The 19,282-nt window shown below is 39.1% G+C and overlaps 1 protein-coding gene across 1 annotated transcript in view; it reads right to left on the bottom strand.

The window, feature by feature from the left end:
• TNPO1 (transportin 1) overlaps window positions 1–18,668 on the bottom strand; it is an 89,973-nt gene extending 71,305 nt beyond the window's left edge. The window contains exon 1 of the mRNA XM_087815409.1: window positions 18,575–18,668. Within this exon, the coding sequence (XP_087671535.1) occupies window positions 18,575–18,589 (15 nt within the window). The 5' untranslated portion in view covers window positions 18,590–18,668. The remainder of the gene's footprint in view (window positions 1–18,574) is intronic.
• Between the last annotated feature and the right edge of the window lie 614 nt (window positions 18,669–19,282).

Raw genomic sequence — 19,282 nt, 5'->3', positions numbered from 1 at the left:
ATGAACAGGGCATACTAGGATCATTCACTATTTACCAGTCCTCAAAGCAGAAGCAAAAAAGTCATTATGTGGTAGGCAAGTGGCTATCATTAGATTCCATGTACAGGACAAAAGTAGAATGGGGCAGAAATTCTAAGCAAACAGAGAGGAGAATGGATCAGCACAGAGAAAAGCAAGAAAGCTCTAAGATTACATGGTCCACCAGAATGAAAGTAACTACTCCTGGGTGCTGCCTTGCTTCCTGATAGCCATTTTCACAAATGTCTTAAAATACCTACCTCTTTCTCTTAAGACAATCTGAATGAGTTGCTCTTCCTTGGTACCAAAAAAGCTAAATCAGAATAGAAATATTAAATAACTATTTAAATATATAATTATGTCATTATATATATACACACACACACACATATGTGTAAATATATATATATATATATATATATATATATATATATATATATATATATTACATTATAACATACTATTCCCAAAATGTATTTCCTTTAAGTGAAAGGAACTGAACATTTTAGGGAGTTCTCTAGAAACTGTGGGGTTGGTACAATGAAGGCTGATGACTATCATGGAAATCAGTTTCCTTAAACTGAATAGCAGAGCTGACATGTAAGTCTCTGAGAAGCACTGAGTATATAATGAATACACCCAGACAGGTGGAGAATAGACTAAGTAGGAAGAATAGAGAAAACCAAGAATAAAGCTGCCAGTTCAGGTGTACACCCTCTTTAGAGACAACAGAATTCCTTACTCATTTATTCTACCGCTCCTTTCCCTTCCCCTTTCCAAATTTTACTATTTTGGTTCTGAGCATTTGCAGCCACTGCCCCTGCTGCTACCAAGGGAAAAAATACCTCACAATATTCATTTTATTAACACTTTATACTAGTGGGAGATGTAGGAACAGTGGCAATTTATCCTCACTACGGTGCCAGCTTTCAGGTGGTACTTGTTTCCCCAAGATTCAGGCAGTCTATATCTCAAAGGACCTACAACATCTCTTATCATGCATTTCCAGGAGGCACCACTATTTACATATGGTAGACAAACATATTCTTTATTTGAACAAATATAAAAGGGAGCTCCTAGCATATTAAACAATACAAAGTTAGGTGATATAACAAGATATGATAGATAATTACTTATCTGGAAAACTAATTTAGAACCAGCAGATAACACATGAAAAAAATTCTTAAGAGGAAATACAACCATAAACAAACATGAAAAAATGCTAAAACTTACTAGTAACGAATGCAATAATGAAGTAAGGTTGTCAGACTAATTAGCAAAGATAATTTTATAACAATAATATACTACACTGCTAAAGATATGATGAATCAACTTTAATAAATTACTGATAGTAGTATAAACAAAAACAACCTACTGGAAATCCACTCAGCAATCTATACTCAGAGCCATATGCATTTCCATATGCATATCCTTTATCCTCATGATTACACTTCTGAGACTGTATCCTAAGAATCCTAAGGGAAAAAAAGTGTTATCACAGGGATTTTATCCCAAAATTATTTCTAATATAACAATAAACATACGGGTAAATAACACAACATTCAGCTGTTGGGCTATAATGCAGCCATTAAAAAAGACAGTTAATTTCTATAATGACATGGAAAATGTTTATGATTATAAAGTGAAAAAAATGACTCGAAAAGTTGTATATAAGAAAACGACAAATAAAAAAAATTATGTGTAAGATAAAGACAAAATTATTAAATGAAAAAGACTGGAAGGAAATAATAAAAAGCTAGTAATGTATTAAGAGTGTTAGAATTATGGGTCCTTTTTTTCTTTTCTCTTAAAAAATTTTTCAATATTGTAGATACATTGTCTTTATAAAAACATAAATAATAAACATCTGCAACAGTATAATTGTTTGAAGTCATAAATAGGGCAGAGCCAAAGGCTCCAGAGAATTTACTATATTATGGTACAATACTTGCTACTCACAGTAATGACAGAATCGTCAAAAAGCTTAAATTATGTGTTTTTATTTTACTTTTTAAGACAGTAAGAAGGTGTGAAATATAGTTTTTTTTTGTAAAAATGCTTACAGGTTATTTACTTAAAGAGTTAAGTTTTAGTTATAGAAAACTGATGTACTTATAGCAACTTCTGCCTAGATTATACCATTAAAAGTGGCAGACACAATACAAAAATAATTTTAAAAATAAAGAAAAATCTTTATAATTATGAAAAAAAAAACCTGACAAAAGCAGAATCATACCAGAAAAGTTATTTTATAATCCCAGAGACCTACTGTCAGAGAAAGGCTATCCTGAACATTAAAGAAGTTTCACTTTTGCTTAGATAATGGGAATTAGTAGATTCTACACTTGTAATTTTATTATGATTTTAATACTCTGTAAGTTTGAAAATAATTGTTTTTCAAATACAAGCAAAAGTTTATTTAGAAAATCACAGAGGTAGAAGAAGAGCCACAGAAGAAATGGGTTCAGGAAACAAGTTACAGAGGCAAAAGAAGGGCCGTTGGAACTTAGGAGAAAGAGAGAGGCAAGGGAAACTCGCCTGGGGAAAGCAGGCATGTGAGAGAGACAGAGACATGCTGGAAATAATTTTTAATAATGTTATAATAACAAATTACTGTTAAGACATTTAAATGTTTAAATAAAATACAAAGTAAAGATGTAGACACAGTAAGACTACTACAAAATTTAAAATAAGAATACCACAATTTTCTTTAATATAAAAAATATTTCAAAATTAGTACAACTACTTAGAAAAATTGTTTGGAAATATCTATTATATAACTAAACATATAACTTAAATTTTTTTCAAGCATTTCTCATCAACTTCCTAATTTTTCAAAACACTGATGTATAATTCCAGAAATACCATTTAAGAAAAAAAAAATCATTAAATAGCTCAGTTAAATTACATGTTGAACTAGGAAAAAAAAATTCCACAAAAACGTAAAAGCAAATTAAAATGAATTTTGGTTTAGAAAAGAGGGTCTATAATTCTTCTACAATGATTCTTGAGACTTCTGTAATAAGAAGTTCTATAGATTCAATAATCATAACTATAAATATTTAAAGCAAAAATTACTAATGTATAAAAAATTACAACTGCAAAAATAAATTAGCATACTACAAATAATTTACATTTATCATACACTTAACTGGAAAGGTTAGAATTCTAGTACTTTTCATTTTGCTAATCAATCATTTGTATCATATAGTATTTTCTTTTTATTTTAAGAAAATATTTCATAAATCATATTTAATTTAGACCTTTATAAAACAGTAAATGAAAACTTTTCTAAAATTAAAAAATGTTAGAATTGTCACTGGATTCTTCTAAATATATTTTTCTGACTAAGCAAGCTGATATAATAACTAAGAAGAGTGGAAAGAAAATATATGCTTACAAATTACCTTAACTTGAAACCAATGGTAAAGTTTGAGTGCATATTTAGTCTATGTGGTACATACCATCCATGACTTTACACTTATAATTGGTAGACACAGGAGTCTAATGAACTGCCTCAAAAGCACATACTACTTCCATTACACTGAACTGATTCTTGGAAAGAAAAATACATTCATTTATTAAAAAGTAAATTTTTCTAATCATTTTTCTGGAGTAGGGCTGGAGACACAGAAAACAAATCTTTGTCTAAAGTCACATAAGATGCTATTTCAATTAAAAAATTTCATACAGTAACTAATTTATATTATAGACAGTTAATAAAATACAGGCCTGGCCAGGCGTGGCTCAGTAGTTGAGCACTGACCTAGGTAGGATCCAGGAGATCCCAGTTCGATTTGCGGTCACAGTTGTGGGCTTGATCCCCAGTCAGAGCGTGCAGGAGGCAGCTGATCAATGACAGCTCTCTCATCATTGATTTTCTTTTTTTTTCTTTTTTTAATATATCTTTATTGATTTCAGAGAGAGGAAAGGAGAGGGAGAGAGACAGAAACATCAATGATGAGAGAGTCATCGATAGGCCGCAGCCCGAAACCCGGGCATGTGCCCTGACCGGGAATAGAACCCTGATCGCCTGGATCCTAGGTCGATGCTCAACTGCCGAGCCACGCCCGGCTGGGCTCTCATCATTGATTTTCAACTCCCTCCCTCCCTCTCCCTTCCTCTCTCTGGAATCAATAAAGATATGTTTAAAAAATAAAATAAAATAGTCTCCAGTCAACTTGTCATTATATTCTCAAAGGAGTAGCATGCATATTCTAGAAGGAAGAAACTTCAGAAATTAAATCAATAAGCAAACATCAGGCATTTGTATATACAGAATTTTATAGCTGGAAAACTACAAGTACAATAAAAGTCTGAAATGAGAGGGATGAACTAGGAAATTCCTAAGATCTCTTTATGTTATTAATTTCAATAATTCAATATGTGGTTAGGCATTTGATAAACTTGATTCAAAAGCGATTGAGATGTATAGGAGCTTATAATTCCCAGAACTAGAAAATGGTAATTTTACTTGAAATCACAATTTTGTCCTGACAGCTGAGCAATTTTTAAGCTATACTAGAATCTGATTGGCTTGTGAATGTGTAGATTCTGTTTTATAAATAAAAAATGCCTCTGTGCACCTGATCAGCAAGTACCAACATCAAAACAAATGCCTTTAACCCATTAAGATGAAAGGTTAAAATAAAGTTAAGGTTTTTATTAGAGCCTTTTCCTTTTTAGGCCTCAACTGTTTAAGCTTCCCCATCAAATTCCTATGTTAAATCTTAAACAACTATACCACTCTCTTGATTCTGAGCTTATAAGACTACAGAAAAACCTCCTACTTTTAGTTACTCCAATGTTTTACTGTTGACTAATTTCAGGCGGGAAGGTGTCAGACCAGGGGAAGGATGTTATTTGGGGAGGCACTTGAAGTCATGGCCACAGTCTTTCTGGTGCTAACAAGTGCAGTGTAACTTCATAGGGCTTTAGGACAAAATGCCTTTGACCACAGGTCTTTAAGTCTTCTGTGTCATGAAGAGCCGAAATAACGTGAGTAAAAATGGAGTGTCAGAGATCTGGGGCTCCTGTCTCAGTCCTCTGCACAAAGAATAGCTAGCTGGGCAATCCTGTACAAACCACTTACACTCACTTGGCTCATTTCCTCATCTATAAAGCAACTAAAGACCATGGTCCTTTCAACTTCTAGAAGTAAAACATTTAGTTGACTGTAAATAATGAATCTGGTCATATTTCACATATAAAAGCCAGCCTTAATTTTTTTCCTTATACGTGCTACTGAAATTCTCCAAGACTTCAGGGAAACTTGTATCCAATTCCATTGTTCAAGTGTAGTTCTGGGACTACTAAATTACTAAGTGAGAGCTACATGTCACCTGATTCTTTCAGCAAATAGCTGGGCTCCTATAAAAGGGCACAATACTGTGCCAGGCTTAGGTCACTTCTTACAGAAGTCACATTCAATATTAAGAACAATCTTTACTTGAAAATGTTAGAAAAATTTTCATAATTTGAGTTTCCATCTAACAGAAGTATTTACCCATTATCCCCTTAAAACTGTGTTTAACAGAAAACTGTAAAATATTATTGAACTAAACATCCTAATTCCTGCTCTGGAGCACTTGTGGTTTCAATGATTCACTGTTTAATGTTCTTTTCTTAAAATTAAGTTTATTTCTGATATTTCATAATATTTTCTAATAAAAGTTTGTCAAGCAGCGTTTTATGAAACAAACTCTTTTTGAAACAGATCAAGACTCTTTAGACCACCATCCATATACTGCCAACTAAATTCTACCACAAAAGAATTAATCCAAGTATTTTATTTTACCTTTTTAAACAATCAGTGCCCAAACCTCTGAAAACGAATCATTTATGCCAAAGTCTAGTAAATTTTACATATAAAGTTTAAATATCTTCACTTTCCCCCTCTTCCTTCTGTCCTAATGCTCACCAGGTGACATATGAAACCCTGATCCATCATTACCAAGGGTTATAATTCAGATCTAGACATTTAAAACCACCTTTTTGATATAAGTATCCCTGTCTCTGATATACAGATTTGACTTATTTTCCTCTTCAAACAAGGAATTTCAGATTTTTCCATGTGCTTCGTTGGTGGCACTATAGCATAAAGCTTAAGAGTGCAAACATGGAGTTCCTGAGTTCTTGCTCTGCCACTTATCAGTCATGGAAAGAGTAATTAACTTATAACCTATAAAATGAGATAATAGTACCTCTATCTTATGGGGTTGTTATGAGGTAAAATGGCAAAGAGTCCACTAACAAAAAACTACTTTCTCTGTGGAAAAAGGCAACGACTAAATGTAACATAAAACCCTGGAATGGATCCTGTACTAGAGGAAAAAATGTTATAAAGTATGTAACTGGGGCAAGTGACAGAACTGTGATATAAACTGTGAAAAACTGTATTTCCTGAACTTGATCATTATATGTGATTTCAGAAAAGAATACCCTGCCTCTTAAGATACACACATTAAAGTATTAAGGGGTAAAGCGGCAACCTACTATCAAATGATCAAAAAAAATTTATCTGTGTGGAGGGAGAATGTGACAAAATGTTAAAAATTGGTGAATCCATGAAAACTGTAAATGGGAGTTCTCTGACTTACTCTCACAACTTTTTTCTAAGTTTAAAGTTATTATTTTTATTTTTTATCCTCACCTGAGGATATTTTTTCCATTGCTTTTCAGAGAGAGTGGAAGGAAGGAAGGGAGGGAGGGAGGGACGGAGAGAGAAAGAGAGAGAGAAACATCAATGAGAGACACGTCGATTGGCTGCCTGCCGAACGTGCCCTGACCGGGGTGGGGAATCAAGCCTGTAACCAAGGTACATGTCCTTGGCCAGAATTGAATCCAGGACCCTTCAGTCTGCGGGCTGATGCTCTAATCACTGAGCAAAACCAGCTAGGGCAGTTTAAGATATCTTGCCCTGGCCCAGCCAGCATAGCTCAGCGGTTGGGCATTGACATAGGATCCAGGAGATCTCAGTTTGATTCTCAGTCAGGGCACATGCCCAAGTTGCAGGCTCGATCCCCAGTCGGGGGTGTGCAGGAGGCAGCAGATCAATGACTCTCTCATCATTGATGTTTCTCTCTCTCTCCTCTCTCTGAAATCAATAAAAATATATAAAAAAATTAAATTAAAATTAAATAAAATATCTTGCCCTGGCCAGTGTGGCTTGGTTGGCTAGAGCATCGTCTCATACATGGAAAGGTGGCAGGTTTGATTCCCAATTGGGGCACATATCTAGGCTGCAGGTTCAATCACAGGTTGGGGAGTGTGCAGGAGGCAGCCGATTCATGTTTCTCTCTCACATCAATGTTTTTTTTCTCTCTCTCTCTCAAATCAATAAACATATCCTTGGCTATTTTAAAAAATTATTTTAAATATCTTTAAAAAATACATGCACCCTCCACTACTACTTAATTTCTCCACTTAGTTCCATTCATAGAAACATCATGAAAGGGTGTACCGTCACCATCTTCCCTTCTTCACTCCATTCCACTAAGACTGAGATTTTCTTGCTGACAAACCCAATGATTTCTTGGTCTCTTCATCTCCACGGTGCTGACACAGGCAATCACTCTTCCACCTTTTTCCCTGTGGCCTCACATCTCCCTAGTTTTCCTTTTATTTCACTGGCTGCTCTTTGTCAGTCTCCTTTGCTGGCTCCCCCACCTCTACATATCCTAGGCCCTTTTCTTTTCTGTATCTACATAAGCTCATCCAGTCTGTGCCATTAAATGGCACCCCGAATTCCACACTCAAGTATCCAATGTCTTATCAGACATAGCCACTGGTCTGTTAAATGGGCATCTCAGTCTTTGCAGGCTAAAGTAGAGCCGCTGGTTCTCTTTCCCATCTCATTCAAATCTGTTCCTCCTCTAGCTACCAAGTATCACTAAATGCTACTAGTGTTCATCCAGTTGTTCAAGCCAAAATACCAAGGGACCATCCCTGATTTTCCTCATTTCCCACATAAAACCATCAATCAGTATTGTCAAAATATATCTTCTGACCACTTCTCTCCCCCCTCCACTGTCTACCTTCGTCCAGATGCCGTGTTCTACAAGAGCATGGTCTACTACAATAGGTTTCCCTGCCTTCTCTTTTGTTCCCTTAGCCCAATGTCTGAGACAAAGTAGAAAAATGATCCTGTCTTCTATCAAAATCTTCTGATGGTGTCTCATCACACTTAAAATATAACCTTACATCCTTACCACAGCCTGCATACAATCTGGGCTGCTGCCTCTCCCTGAACTAATCTCCTAGCCTTCTTTGCCCGCCTTTTCACCATGTTCCACTGTGGGTTTGGTTTTTTCTGTAGTTCTCTTATCATGTTATGCTTTGTTTCTACCCAAGAGTCTTTATCTACTCTGCATACTCTTTCTTCAGATATTCATGTTGTTCATGCCTCTCCTCATTCAGACTGCTGGCCAAATATGGTATTTAAGAAAGGCAGTGTTCTCTTCCCTCTCCCTCTACCCCATTACTCTCTATTTCCACTCATTGCTTTAGTTAGAACCTATTTCTTTTCGCCCCCTTTCTCATCATTAAAAAAAAATCTTTAAAGGAAAAAATTATGTGACTGTTTCTTGTTGTATGTATATAAAAAATAAACAATACAGATGAAATCCAAGCTCCCTTCAAGCACCTCTCCTAATCCTAGTCTCCTCCCTGGAGGTACTCTAATATCCATTTGATGAATAACCATATAGAGCTGTTTTTTTGTATGCATTTAAATACATGTTTCTGTAGAAATAAAACGTTTTATTTCTGTTCTTTAAAAACTCATTCAAAATGTCTCAGCTTTCCTACTCATTATATACAGCTCTATATCGTTACTAACTGCAGCAGTTTATTGATGAACACATACCCTCTTTACAATTTTGAACCATTATAACCAATTCATTCATATAACAAATATTTACCGAATGCCTACTATATTTTAGGGACTGTGCTAGTAGCTGCAGATACAGCAATAAGTAAAATAAAGATCTTTGCCCTCTTGGGAGCTTACATTCTTGCAGAAGAACGACAATAAAGAGAATATATAGTGCCAACTTTTTCTGCAAAGCATCAGACAGTAAATATTCTAGGCTTTGCAGATGTGGCATATATTCTGTTTTTGTTTTATAACCCTTTAAAAATGTAAAAACCATTCTTAGCTCAAAACAGGTCACAGGGCAATGTAGCACTAGATTGATGACTCGGATATGTTAGATATATGTCAGAAGGCAGTATGTGCTATGTGAACAGTAAAACATCCAGAATAACGAGGATGGGAGAGGGTAGGATGCAGTATTAAACAGGGTATTTAGAGAAGGTGAAATCTGAGCAGAGACCTGGAGGTAAGGCTAAAGCAAAGGCCCTAATGTAGGAACATGACTGATTTGTTTATGATGTATCAAGGAGGCCAGTGGGCAAGGAGGGAAAGTGGTAGTGGAAAACTGACGTCAGGGAGGTAAGGGTGAAAGGGCAGATTATGAGGAGCCTTGTAGGCCACTGTAAGGACTAGATTTTCCCTGAAAGGGGGAGTCATTGCAGGGCTTTGAATAGAGAAGCAAAAGAGACTGTCTTAACTTATAAAAGGCTTGCTCTGGCCACTATATTAAGAAAAGACTGTTGGGAGGGGCTAGGGTAGCATCGGGAGACCAAGCAGTAACCTATTTAATGAATCCAAGGAGGTATGACAGTGGTGGTTTGAACCAGGATGGCAGCAGCAGAGAGGGTGAGACATAGTAAGGTTCTAGATGTATAATGATGAGATATATATATATAAAAGGTTGTCTGGAAAGAATGGATTTGAAGAGTCAAAGAAACTCCAAGAATAGCTCTAAGATTTTAGCCTGAGCTACTGGCAGGAAGGAGTTCTCACTGATGTACAGACATGGGGAAACCTATGGGGGAGCTTTAGGGGCCCAGTTTTGGACATGCTGAGTCTGATGTCAATTATTAGACATTTAGGTAGAGACGCTGAATAGGCAGTTAAACATATGAGGCTGAAGTTAGGGAGAGAGGCTAAAAATCTAAATCTGGGCACTGCTGGCATTTAAATGGTTTTGAAGTTTATTATTATTATTATTGATTTGAGAGAGGGAGGGAGGGAGAGAGAGAGAAAGAGAGAGAGAGAGAGAAATCGCTGTGAGAGAAACATCAATCGGTTGCCTCCTGCACACACCCCAACCTGGGGATTAAACCTATAACCTGGGTATGTGACCTGACCCAGAATGGAACCTGCCACCTTTTGGTGTAAGGGATGGGACAGCACTCCAACCAACAAAGCCTCACCGGCCAGGGCCTTAAATGGTATTTAAAGCCACATGGCTACATGAGATTACCAATGGAGTGAGTACAGATAGGACAATAAAAAACAAACAGCCCTGGCTGGTGTGGCTCAGTTGGTTAGTGTTGTCTAGTATACTGAAAAGTGGTGGGTTTGATTCCCCGGTCAGGGCACATACCCAACTTGTGGGTTTGATCCCCATTTGGAGTGTGTGCAGGAGGCAATCCATTCATGTTTCACTCTCACATGGATGTTTCTCTCTCTCCCCCTCCCTCCATCCCCCTCTTTCTAAAAAATAAAATAAAAAAATCAATAAAAGCATGTCCTCAGATGAGGATTAAACAAACAAAACCAAGGACTGACCCTGGGGTTCTCCAACATTAAGAAGGCAAAGGAGAATTTCAAGGAGCCAGCACTGAGGTAGGAGATAACCAGGGGTATGTGTCAACCTGGAAAACAAAGGAAGTGTTTCAAAGATAAGGGAACAAAATAGCTGTGTCAAACCTTGTGGATAGGTCAAGTAAGATGAACAGAATCAATGGTATATGGTATTTGGCAACATAGTAGTTACTGGAGAACTTGAGGACCTGTTTCATTGGGAATGGTGCAGACAAAGGCCTCATTGGAAGTGGGTTTAATAGAACATGGAAGGAGAAAACTTGGCAACAGGAAGTACAGACAACTCTTTTGGAGAATAATGCTGCAAAAGGAAACAAACAAAAATATTCGGAAACAGGTGGTAAAGAGTGGTAAAGAGTGAATCAAGTTTTATTCTGTTTTTGTTTTTTTAAAAGATGGGAGAAATAATAGCATGTCTGTTGCTGCCAGAAATCCAATTTAAAAAAATAGATGGGAAAGGAGAGAAGCTGAAGCAATGTCCTTGAGCAGATGAGAAAGGACGGGATCTTGTACAAAAGCAGACTGAGAGATGTAAACCGTTAATCTAAGGTAACCAGGAAGATAGCACACATTGACCAGATGGTGGTAGGAGCACAAGGTAGTGGGAGTCTGTGGAAATATTCTGATTGCTTCAATGTTCTTAGCAAAGTAGGAACCGATGTCTGAGCTGAAAGTGAGGGTGGGAAAAGAGACACTGGATATTTGAAGAAATGAAAATACAAAATAGTAATTTAGGAGAGTGAGCTAGGAAAATAAAGTACAATCAACAGCAGCATTAAGGACCCACTTGAGGTATGTGGTCATGTGTGGCTGTGTGCTTGCTTCCAGCCTCACTGAGTTACATAGGGGCAAGTGCAGAGAAAGAATTTGTTCAATTAGGGCTGTGGGTCTTATCAAAGAAGCAAAGAGCAAGATAGTAGATCCAAAGAAGAGATTAAAATGATTAATCATGCAATTTAAGCAGAGTAAGAAAGGGAGTGAAAACACCAAGAGGTGAGTAGCAGAAAAACAGTATAATAGAAATAGATTGGAGATTCCATTCGGGTCAAAAGATAGTTGGGGCTGAGATACAAGTCGAAGCAGTGAACCACAAAAATAGGAAGTAGGGTCACATAGTAGAATTCATGAAATGGTAACTATGGAGGGACTGCAGTTATTGACAATGTAAGAAGGTATCACTATGGGAGTGATGGGAAGAGATACCATAGATGGGAAGAGCACTGGAGAAAAAGTCTAGGAAATGAGAGGCTAGGATATTGGAAAAATCAGTTAGGTACACTCTTTTTAATTTTAATATAAAGTTTGAGGCGGTATTGGAGAGAGAAGCAATAAGCCTGGAGTGAGAGAGAGAAAAAAATGAAGTTGGTAGTTAACAGCAATCCTGAGGGGTAGTGGATTATTATTATCTGCTGACATAACCCCAAATTGAGGATTTTTAAGGAGAAGACTTTTAGGGAGAAGGGAGGGAGAACAGTCTGAAAGTAGTAGAGATGCATCACAGACACCTTTCCCACCTCTAGGAACAATGATAATAAGGGCTGCTATGGAAAAAATAAATAAAATAGCCAAACTGCACAATGCAAAAAGTCAGGTTTCTATAAAAGCAAAGTGGAGAGAATGTTAACACAGGCTGAGACTGGATTTTGCAGATAACGAGCTATAAATTCCAGCAGCTACAGTAAAAGAACTATGAAGAGTTGGGAAGGGGTTAAAAAAAATAATAATAAGCAGACAAATATAGACCCATTCATGAAGTGGAATGAAGATGAAAGGTGACCTGGAAGTCTGGAGGTTCTGTTGTTACTGACAAACACATATTAAACACAACTGACTCCTGATATATCCATTTTTCTCTAAGAAATGGAAATTGCTGGGTCAAAATGTTTTCACTTTAAAATTAAAATTATTACTGATTTATTCAATGTATGAATTTCCCTACGACTTTGCATTTCCCTATTAATGGTGTAGAACAGTATTTCATGTTTACCTGCTAACTGTATTTCCTCTTCTGTGAATTTGCCCATTTAAAAAACTGAGTTGTCTTTTCTTACTGCTTGACAGTACTTAAAAATAATCTATTTTCTATTTTTATTCTGCTCTTAATGATTCACACAAATCAATGTTATAAATTCCTTTCAAGTCTTTCAATGGCTCGTGCTAGGGCAACACCAGTTCAGCTGGTTATTTCTTCCTCAAATCCTTCCACTGTATACAAGAGACTAAGTCAGTCAAATCTGGTTATTCCATTAGTTCTAATAAGGTCTCTGACTGCTTTTGCATTAAAATGGCTGAGCTGGCAGGGCCCACAAAACAGAAAATACTTATTGTTTGGTTCTTTACAAAAGTTTGCGGACTACTTCTCTATACATTTTAGGGCCTCTGAACTGCTTTGAGTTTCAGGAACACAGCAGGTCCTTAACTTTTTACTGACGTACTCTGAAGTGCTGCCCCTAGTGCCCAGAAATGCCTGCCCCATTTCTCCTGCGCTACATGAAATCAACTACTAGCCCTCCCGGGTGCCTCCACAGATTTATATTGTAAAAACTATAGCTATGCTTTTTATTTACATTTTATTCTCTCCTCTAGTATTTAAATCCTTTGAGGAAAAGGGACAATCCCAGCACTAATAAGTGTTTAGTGAATGAATAAATGGCACACAAAGTCCTTCATAATTTGCCATCTTTCCCATTATTTTCCTGTTATCCAACCAAAATAAACTATATTTTTACCTCATTATTTTTCAAAAACATTATTACTAACAGCAGCATAATGATCAATATTTCATATTTTTACTCTTTACAATTTTTGTGAATACCACCTATCCCTAATAATTTATATGTATCTATTTAGTACATTCATGATTTGCTAAAATATTTCTCCTCCTTAATTCCTTCTTTAGTAAAGACAAAAACAGTGGAATCTTGGCCCTTCTAGGACCAACCTTTTCATCTATGGAAGTAACTTCTGCACTTGAGGATTGAGGGGACTCCACTGATAATTATTTTACTAATGGATTCAGAAAACCTCAAAATCAATTATGAAAATGCAACTCAAGCCCAGTGAGTGTGGCTCAGTTGGCTGGGCATTGTCCTGTGCATCAAAAGGTTGCTGGTTTGTTTGATTCCTGGTCAGGGCACATGCCGGGGTTGTGGGCTAGATCCCTTGTAGGGGGTGTGCAGGAGGCAGCTGATTGATGTTCTGCTCTCACATAGATGTTCCTCTCTCTCTCTCAAAAAAAAGAATAAAAAAATATATTTTTTAAATGCAACTCAAATGTTTTTTTCCTTCAGTTTTCAGTATAAAATCAATCTCTCACATCTTGTGGGTAGTCTTACTCTCCTTATGTGGAACTTCTCTATTATTTTTGTATATATCTCTATTATAAAGACTTTAGTTTACCTTGTCAGGGGTCTTAGTAAGTGTATTTTTCAGTTTAGTTATTTAATTACCTTTGTCATTTCTTTTAACCCCCAAATTCGGTGGATTCCCCCCCCCCCATTTGTGTTGAGGTCATTACTAACAGTGTTTCAGCCACAAATGCTTGCTGCATGCATTTTAGAAACCAGCTTTATATGTTTGTTACCAATTACATCTTACCCAGGTAAGATTCCTCCTCTTTTTCTAAAATATATATGGATAGTAAAGCCCTGTCTGGTTTAACTAATCTACCCATTCATTACTTCCAGCTTAATTTCACTATTTTAGTAACATGGTCTATGATCAACAGATTCACTATGTTATAATGAATTATAAGATTCATTATAAGATTCTGCAGTCATTCAATGTATATGTATTCATTACAAGAATTTGAATATGTATATTACATAAAATTTTATAAATAGAAGAGTATGAGCTTTGCAATCAGGCATATCTAGATTTAGATCCATCCTTGAACACTCTGAGACCTTGAGCAAAGTACTTACCTATCTATACTTCAGTTCTCCCATCATCGGTAAAATGGAAGTAACTACCATAGTGTAGCACAGGGCTATCATAATACATGTAAAAGTATGCTAAATGCCTACAAATAATGCCCAGTACATTGCAAGGAAAAAAATGTTACTCCATTCCCTCTTCCCTTCCATTCAAGCAGTAAGAAGAGCAATAAACGCTGTGCTCCTCAAATTATTTTAAGTCCATTATTAAATTCCCTTAAGTAAAAGAAATTTGGCAATATGGACCATGAGATTTGGATGTTCATATACTCTGGCCCAATATTTTCACTTGGGGAATCTTCTTAATGAAATAACCTAAAACACATATAGTTTTATGTACAAGGATGTTCAGTGAAGTGTTTCTTATAACTGCAAAAATATTTAGAAACTTGCTAACTATCCAACAGGAAAATGTTTATAATTAAGAGAAATCACACACACATTATGTGGTTACTGAAAAAGATGCTGACAAAATAATTTAATAGCATGAGAAAATGCTTATTGTGCTAGGTGAAAAAAGAAAAATTATTCATATAGTAATGTCTTGACTGTGTAAAAATCAAATAAGCTAAGAAAAAATATTGGAATGAAATGCACCAAAGAGTTTATAGCAGTTATCTCACAGTCCTGATATTAGTGATATTATTTTCTGGTTGTTTTCTAAAATACAAATGATCATGACAATGATAACAATAGTGATTACTATTTATGGAGTGTTTACTACATGCCAGGCCCAATTCTAAGAGTTTATTGTATTAACTCACTTAATCCTCATATTATGAGATGAGAAAATGGAGGCACAGTGAGATTAAGTAACCCATGGTCACACAGATAATGATGGAAGGTGCCAAGATTTGAATCCAAGAAGTCTGGCTCTAACGGCTATACTTCACTGAAAAGATTTGCTTTGTTTTTAAATGTTAACCATTGCCAGGTGTGGCTCAGCAGCTGAGCATCGACCTAGGACCCAGGAGATCGTGGTTTGATCCCTAATCAGGGCACATGCCCAGGTTGCAGGCTCGATCCCTAGTCGGGGCATGCAGGAGGCAGCCGAACAATGACTCTCTCATCATTGATGTTTCAACTCTCTCCCTCTCCCTTCCTCTCTCTGAAATCAATAAAGGTATTTAAAAAAAAAAAAAGTTAACCATTAAAAAGGCTCGTGTCAATACAAATTTTGTGGGTTTGTTTTTGTTTGTTTTTTAGTTATCAGCTTTCAGTTCTGATTTCAGATATTTGCTCTGCCATTGGGTGCCATTTTGAAAAAAGATGCCACCATTTCTGTATGGGTTCTATCAACTCCAGAAAATTCTAAGACAAATCTGCACCCCTATTTCCTGTTCCAATATCTCACTTAACCACTGAGATTCTGGAACCCTAACATTTTTACTTACTATACCTACTGACAGTACTTCACAGAATTCTAGTAAAGAGGTCTTGGAGCAACCAAACCAGCTTCTAGAAACTCTCCTACACCAATACCCACCCATATAACTACAAATCTAAAGTTACCACCCTTGCAAACATCTTCCATGTAAAGTTTGCACCTCTACAACCCAGGAGACTGCTCTCACCTGCTAGCACTCACCAGATATCTACCACGGCACCAGCTGAATGGGACCAACTAAGAAAGATCCCCAACATCTGGGGAATTTTGCTGTTTCTCATCCTTCCTTTTTGAAGATGGAATTATTCTCAATTGTTTTTGAAAACTTCATCAGTTAAAAAATCACTTTGATTCTCTCAGCTTTCTTACCCATTTGCTGGTAAACTAAAATTTGGGGGGGTGGGGGGACAAGATCTTTTTGGTAACCATATATATTCAAATATCAATCCCAGGAAGAAATATCCATAATTTATAACCTGAAAAGAAAAATAACTCCCACTGCCCAGCTGGCATGGCTCAGTGGTTGGGCAGCGACCTATGATCCAGGAGGTGGAGGCTCAATTCCGGTCAGGGCACATGCTGGGGTTGAGGGGGTTGATCCCCAGTAGCGGGCGTGCAAGAGGCAGCTGATCAATAACTCTCATCATTGATGTTTTTCGCTCTCTCCCCCTCTCTCTAAAATCAATAAAATATATTTACAAAAAAACAACAACAAAAGAAAGAATAATCCTAACTCTTTCTAACCATAACCATAATTCTAGCCCATACCCTATTCCTTTGAAAAATAAATAAAAGTAAAAATAACTCCCACTTATTGCTGTGCTCCTCTGCAGTTTACATTTCATAATTTTTTTCATTACATATGTCACTTGGTTCAGCTTCCTTTACAACCAATTTTTTTTTTCTTAAAAACAACATTTGCAAAATCCAATCGGGTTACATGCAAGCAAGTCTTCTAACTACAGTACGTTTACATTTCAATGCAGTTCATTTACAGTATTTAGAAAAATTAAGTTCATGTGATGGATTAACACTGTATAAAGAAAAACTAGTCATAAAAATAATGAATACAATAACAGGTGTTAATGGAAATATTTACAACCAGAATGTTATATATATTTTTTTTACCAAACTCATCCCGCTCACAATATATGATGGTAATAAGTTTACTTTAAAAGATTTTTGTAGGTTGAAATATCAGCGGGCAGAATTTAGTAATTCCCTGAATACCTAGGTCGAAGATGTAACAACACATCAAGCCCGATCTGCCCAATGGGGAGGGGAGCTTTTAGGAAAAAGAAAATGAAGCACTAATAGTTCCACTAGGATCACATGAATTTAAATGAAGTAAAAACCATGCTGCCAAACTGTTATGCATTTATGCATTACCTATGCCAAGGAGTGAAAAAGAAAACCTGCACCTTCAAACTACTATTTCTCTTTTGCAGTTGCAAGTTTTCAACTTGGTGGAGCCATTCTCTAAGAAGAATGGGGTGAGGGGCAGGGCAAAAGTGGAAAACAGAATCGTTTCCCCAAGCTTTGCTATAATAATAGGGAAGCTTAAAATCCAAAAGGAACTTATCCTAAAAACAGCGGGCCAGCCATTTTACAACTTACATTTCGGAATACCTAGTACAGGATACAACCTGTATCTGAAAACATCTTTTCTTCGGGGTTAAAATAAATAAATAAGTTTTAAAAAGAGCAGCATATCTGCATTCGCCATTGGAGTCATCCCTGTTTCCAAGCAGGATTGGTATGACGCTTCTCAACACAGCTGTCAAAATCAATCTGTGGACAGCCTCCAACTTTAAATTTCGACATTTCTACCTGCTGATGGCCCCAAATGATCAGTCATCAGGATAACGGACAGTGTAAGCATTCCTTGCAAAACCCAGCTGACTTTTAAGATTTGTAAACAAATAAGGCGATCGTTTCGGAGGAAGAACGCCGTCCGCAGAGCAGGCCGGCGGCGCGCGTGGGAGGAGCACAATGGGGCAGGAGGGCAAAACGCCCCCGCGCGGCGCCCGCCGGACACACACTGACGTTACGTAACCGCGGCGCGCAGCCAGGGCCCGGGGGCGGCCCACCCGGGAAGCGACCAGCCTGCCCGGGCGGCGGGCGACGGCGTGTGCGGGCCGCACTGCCGGGCGGACCAAGGCCGGCCACAGGGGCAGCGCCCGGCAGGGTCCGGACCCCGCGGGAAGTCGCCGTCTCGGGCGCCGACTGCGGCACAGGGTCCTCCACGCCGCCGTTTAACCGGCAGCGGCAACCACCCCCCGAAGCACACCCTCGGCTTCCCGCCGCCCTCGAAGGCCCCAGGCTGCGACCCTGGACGCCCGAGGAGCCGCAGCCCGCCCCCGGCCCGGTCCCGCAGGGCGCCCGGGCGGCAGCTGTTGGGCTTCGAACCGCGCAGCCGCCGCCGGCTGGCTCCAAACGGCCGGGCGGGGAGCGGAGGGCGGCGAGTCGGGCGCCCCAAGCCGCTGCCCGCCAGCCGCCTCGGAACAGCGGCCTCCGCTCCCGCCCTCAGTCCGGGCCGCGCACCCTCTCGTCACCTACCCGGTCCCACACCATCCCAGAGGCTCCGGCGCTCGGGCCCTCAGCCGCAGCGGCGCTGCCTCCCGTCCGGGGCCTGAAATGGCTGCGGAACAAAGAGAACCTGGGCTCCTGCGAGCGCCCGTCCGATTGGCCGAGGGGCGGAGCCCGCCGCGGGAACTTTCGGCGGCGGTCGCCTTGGCAACGGCGGCGGGACTTGGACAACCGAGGCCCGGGCTGGACAGGCCTGCGGGCCTGCACCTGGCGGCGCGCAGCTGCGGCCTCGGGCCCCGCGCTGCGGCCTCGGCCTCGGGCCTCGGGCTCACACCCTTGCTCCCCCTGCGGCCGGGGCGCTGGCCCGAGCCTGTGGCTCTCGAGGAGCCGCCGCGGACGCTGCTGTGCGCCACGAGGCCTGGACCAAAATGGCCCTGTTAGTGTGGGTGACGAGGGCTGTCCGCGCCCTCCCGGCGTGATGGCCCCAGCCCTGCCTAACTTCTGTGCCCCAGCACAGCCTCCAAAGGGACAGCCCTGCCGGGGAGCCTGTTTCACGCCGCACAGGCCGCCGGCGCCACCGTCGAGCAGTTGCGGCGGCGCCGGTGAAACGCAGGAAGGGCCTCGGCAGGTGGGCGGCCTGCGGCCTGCTGGCCGCGGGCTGTGCGGGTGGGCCCGCTGCAGCCAGCATAGCGGCCGCTGTGCGGGTGACATACATGTCCTATAAACCAAGTTTTATGT

This window comes from Miniopterus natalensis, chromosome 3, assembly GCF_054644295.1.
Source record: "Miniopterus natalensis isolate mMinNat1 chromosome 3, mMinNat1.hap1, whole genome shotgun sequence".
Lineage (NCBI taxonomy): Eukaryota > Metazoa > Chordata > Mammalia > Chiroptera > Miniopteridae > Miniopterus > Miniopterus natalensis.
Note: the sequence above shows the minus strand (reverse complement) of the source record. Positions and strands in the feature narration are given on the sequence as shown.